The sequence below is a fragment of the Camellia sinensis genome, chromosome 1 (assembly GCF_055761805.1).
Source record: "Camellia sinensis isolate YWXY chromosome 1, ASM5576180v1, whole genome shotgun sequence".
In the NCBI taxonomy this organism is placed as follows: Eukaryota; Viridiplantae; Streptophyta; class Magnoliopsida; order Ericales; family Theaceae; genus Camellia; species Camellia sinensis.
Window position 1 is genome coordinate 228,776,492 of NC_138961.1, and position 4,627 is coordinate 228,781,118.

The window sequence follows — 4,627 nt, forward strand, 5'->3', positions numbered from 1 at the left end:
ATGAAATTGTGATTTTATAAAGTAATCTTGTTGGGTTGAAGTCAATTATTATGATCTTATTTGGTAAGTTTTTATTTAATAACATTTATGATTATAATATTTTACTTATATTTTTTGTAAAAATTTTAAAAATTAAAAATAAAAAACTTGTTTGGCTGATTTCGACTTTTTAAAACTCTCCTAGACCTTTTCTTCTAGTTAATTATATCAAGTTATTAATAAATATTATTTTACGTTTTTATTTATAAATTAACACATTAGACCTTTTGATTATAAAATTACATTACTTTTACACAGTTAAAAAAAATTCAAATATACAAATAAATAAATAAAAGAAATAAAAAAAATTCAAATATACAAATAATAAATAAAAGAAATAAAAAAAATATTGAATAGTAGAAATAATTAAAGGGTATTGGGTGTAATTAATTGGTAGCACCACCGAATAAATAAATTTCGCTCCAAGAAATCTCGTGCCCTTTTATCTGTGGCGCCGACTCGCTTCTTGCTTCGGAGGATTTCCGGCCAAAAGGTTCTCTCTCTCTCTCTCTCTCTCTCTCTCTCTCTCTATTGTATATAGATACATAATATTGTTGTCATCGTCTATATTTGAGAAGTAACAGTTGTAAAATTCGACTTTGTTGTCCGATTATTGTGGTCTCTAGAGACAATTTTTGTTAGTAAATACGACCTTGTAGATATGGGTAATACTGTTTTTTTGTTGGCACAATTCCTATAGTTAGTAAATCTCAGAGCCCTACATTTCTCTCTCCAATAGTATGTTCGCTGATTGTATAGCCACTGAACTTGCTTTCATGTTTTGTGTTCACAATTCGTCCCTCGATAAACGGAGACTCTTTTGATTCATTTTTTTTTTTCCCATAATCAAATCACTATTTATACCCTTGTTGTCTCCTTAGCTTAATTAAATTAGAACCTGTTTGGTTGGAAGGAAATTTTCTAGGGAAAATATAATAATTACTTGGTTGCCTTTCAGCTCTCTTGTTTTTGTTTTTTCTGGGAAAGTTGGTGGGTTTTGTTAATTCTGTGATATTGATTGTCTTTTTGTGAGGAGAAATTTTTGGGTTTTGGGTCATAGACCCACCCATGGTTTTGATGGCTGAAACTGTTGTGTTGATACGATGAACAGGCGTTCTTATGCGGTATTTGAAGATGAATTATTGTGATTTTCAGCATAGCAACGCCTTTATGTCTCCTAATCAGGAGATTATAGGCTCTGTTTCTGTTCCTGATTGGAAGGGTTCAGTTGTTTGTCCAATACCTCGGCCAGTGGCGCTCTTGACTAACAATCCTATGAGGCCTTTAAGATGTCACGTGAGGTGATTAAATGTTTTATTTACTATTTTATGATCATTTATTTGAAATCACATTGATTATATGTTTAGATGAATTCAATTTTTTTTCTTCGAATAACAGCCATCAAGCTGAGGTATTTGATTCAAAAGCAGGGGCAGAACTTCTTGACATCATTCTCAAGAAGGTATTAGTTCATATTATGTTTTAGGGCTGTTAATGTGTGTCCTAAGTGCACATATATTTGTATGATTTTGATTGTACAAGCATAGAATGTACAATCATTTTATCCTTCATAACATGTGCCTTTGACAAAATCCTATATTTTAAATTTTTATATACATATGCAGAACTACTTCATAACATGTGCATTTGATGGGACTTAAGGCTTGGTTTGGTTTATATGCAGAACTACTTGCCTGCCTCTGTGTACATCCTTGTTCATGGCCATATGTGCATGTGTGCATAAAAAGTTTGTTTTTTGCATAATAAGAAAGGTGTGGCCGTATTAATAGGTGTTTTGAGAAAGGGATGGCGTGCTGTTTAACTGCTTAGAGGGGTGTTTGACATGTTTTATGTTCGAATATGAAGCAGAGCAGACGTGATTTCCATTTTAGACTTTCTGAATAGTTTTATGGCTTACTTTTATTAGTTTTCTAGAACTCCAGCCAAATGCTATTATTATTATTATTGTTGTTATTATTATTATTTCTTCACATTTGCTGCTTGGTTGTATATTGGAAACTGAATTGCTTGGAGTCATTTGATCTAGATTGAGGATATTTAGGATTGGTATTGTTAATGCTAAATAAAGTTTAGTAGTTATATTTTATCTATCTATCACTTTGATTGTAATAATTTCTTGTTCCTCCAACCCCTGAGGTACTTAGTACATTGAGCATTCATTCATAAATCTTAAACATTAGTTGTCTTGTCCCTAATAATTGCCTCTAGCTTTTCTTTCGTGATGGTATATACCACAGATAAGGAGTTTTCTATACTTGCGCATAGCTGTATAATATATAAATATGTACGCACCCTATACGCATGCACTTGTTCAATCATTTCTGGCATGCATTCCATCTCTCTTGCCACTGGAAAACACACCTTGCTGGATTTGTTGTCATATACGAAGTAAATTAGCCACATACTAGCAAAACATAAGAATTTCTCTAACATTCTCATGACTCAATTGTAAGCAGCATGAACATGACACGGACATGGGCATGCTGACATGAAATTTTTTCAAAAAAATGTAGGACACAACACGTGTAAAATATGTAGTTTTTTATTTATTTATTATATCATTATATGACATATATAAGGATAAACATTTATTATATATCATATATATGAATATTTATTTCGAAGATAATAATTTTTAAACTATAAAAGAGGAGAATATGTATAAAGTTACAGTGTTTTTATTTTATTATTGGATTCCAAAATATTTTATTTAAATTTGTATAAACACATTTCCTAAATGTTTAAAGCGGGTCTGAATCTATAAGTTTTTTAAAAATAGCAAGACATATTTCGATGTGTGTATGATAGATAGGTGTTGGGAAGTGTCCAACAAGTGTCATGTCGTGTCACTATTGGACATGACACGCCTCCTTTTTTAGAAGTGTTGGTGTTTCTCAGACTAAAATTTTATCTTAAAGTGTCATAATTTGGCATGAAACACACAAATATGCTCTTATTTTTGTTTTCAGCCCCATTGTTAGATCTTGGGGCTTAATCGAAATTCCATTTCTACTTTTATTTACACTGATGGTTTTACAGGAGGGTTTTCGTACAGAACAATCCGCAACTCAGTTAGCATCTTCCCCCCCATTTTTTTCTGGGTCTCCTCCAAGCAGGACTGCCAACCCTTTAATCCAAGATGCCCGATTTGGGGATGAAAAACTTACTTCTTTATCAGCATCACGATCTCCTTCTGGTTTATCGTCTCCATCTTCAGCTTGCAAGGGAGGAGGATGCATAAGAATGAAGTTTGGGCTCAAACCGGCAGCAGTTAGAGTAGAAGGCTTCGATTGCCTTAATAGGGACCACCAACATTCAAGCATCCCTGCCGTGGCATAGTAACTTCATTAAAGAAACTGTACATATAAGGAAGCTAAATGCCACTATATTCAACAAACACAGCAAACTTGACGTGAAAAAGGAGTTATCATTCTTCTCTTAAAGGGAACTGAGGGTGGGGGTTTTATTAGCTAGTAATGTACATGACATGGTTCGGCCACCGACTCAGGGCTCTGTTTATATCTCTGTAATTAGTTTAATTGAAGTTCAGAAATGCACACACTCTTGTATCTAGAAAAGTCACATGTGTTGCTTGATGAGAGGTTATTTTGTAAACATAAGATGGATCATTAAGAAGGGGGTCGGTCTGTACATTTCTTTTTGCAATCACCAGGAAAAATAATTCTGTATAGAGAGGCTTTATGTAAATATACCTTGGTGATTTATCAATGTCCGGACCTGATGTGTTTTTGCCTATATTCAAGTGTTCTGATATTGTCATGTTCAGATTCTGCTATAGTCGGTGTCAATGGATCTGATGCAATATTGGGGAGTAGCTTCAATTTTTCCTCCAAAATTTTGTCTTAAATTTTCTGAATTGTTTTTAAATGGACAAATTTCAAATAAGTTTTGGCTTACCAAATTGTGTTTTCTTGCTAAAAGTGGTTTGACAACAAGTCTCCCAATATCAAAATGGTTTTAGCTTTTCTTACTTTTGGTTGCTGGAAAATGGTGGGATGATCATTTAATACATTGAGAGATTAAAGACGTGTCCAATATTGATATTGAAAAAATGGTAGGATGCCATAATGGAATGAATCGGGAAATTAAGGACACGCATCTATGGAAAAATGGATAGGATAACATCACGAAATCATTTGGGAAATAAAAAATACGTTTCTAATTCAAACACTGGGAAAATGAAAGGATCATATCATGAAATGAATTGAGAAATTAAGGATACGTTTCCAATACCAATACTGAGAAAATGTTAGGATGAGATTACGAAATGAATCCAGAAATTACAAACACGTTTCCAAACCAATAGTGGGAAAATGATAGGATGACATCACGAAATGAATTGAGAAATTAAGAACACGTTTCTAATATCAATACTGGAAAAATGGTAGGATAACATTATAGAATGATCGAGAAATTAAGGACGCCTGAGAGGGAGATTTATGACTTGATAATGGGCCGAGCCAATTTGGGCCGGAGTTTGGGTCTTTACTCGGTCAAATATCGGGAGCATCCAGGACCGAAGACGTAGTTCGATCGAGTCCGTGCT

General features: G+C 33.5%; 1 protein-coding gene across 1 annotated transcript; it reads left to right on the top strand.

Moving 5' to 3' along the window:
* Nucleotides 1-436: 436 nt before the first annotated feature.
* On the top strand, nt 437-3,816 carry LOC114322412 (uncharacterized). The gene is made up of 4 exons (XM_028269713.2): nt 437-532; nt 1,151-1,340; nt 1,438-1,501; nt 3,100-3,816. Exons 2-4 carry the CDS (start codon nt 1,159-1,161, stop codon nt 3,397-3,399), a joined length of 546 nt encoding a protein of 181 aa, XP_028125514.1. The 5' UTR covers nt 437-532; nt 1,151-1,158; the 3' UTR covers nt 3,400-3,816.
* The last annotated feature ends 811 nt before the right edge of the window (nt 3,817-4,627 follow it).

Excerpts from the sequence above, each read along its gene's own strand:
- LOC114322412 (XM_028269713.2), top strand. The coding sequence starts at position 1,159 with ATGCGGTATTTGAAGATGAATTATTGTGATTTTCAGCATAGCAACGCC. Across the intron at positions 1,341-1,437 it reads CCTTTAAGATGTCACGTGAG|CCATCAAGCTGAGGTATTTG; the intron begins GTGATTAAATGT and ends TTCGAATAACAG. Across the intron at positions 1,502-3,099 it reads TTGACATCATTCTCAAGAAG|GAGGGTTTTCGTACAGAACA; the intron begins GTATTAGTTCAT and ends ATGGTTTTACAG.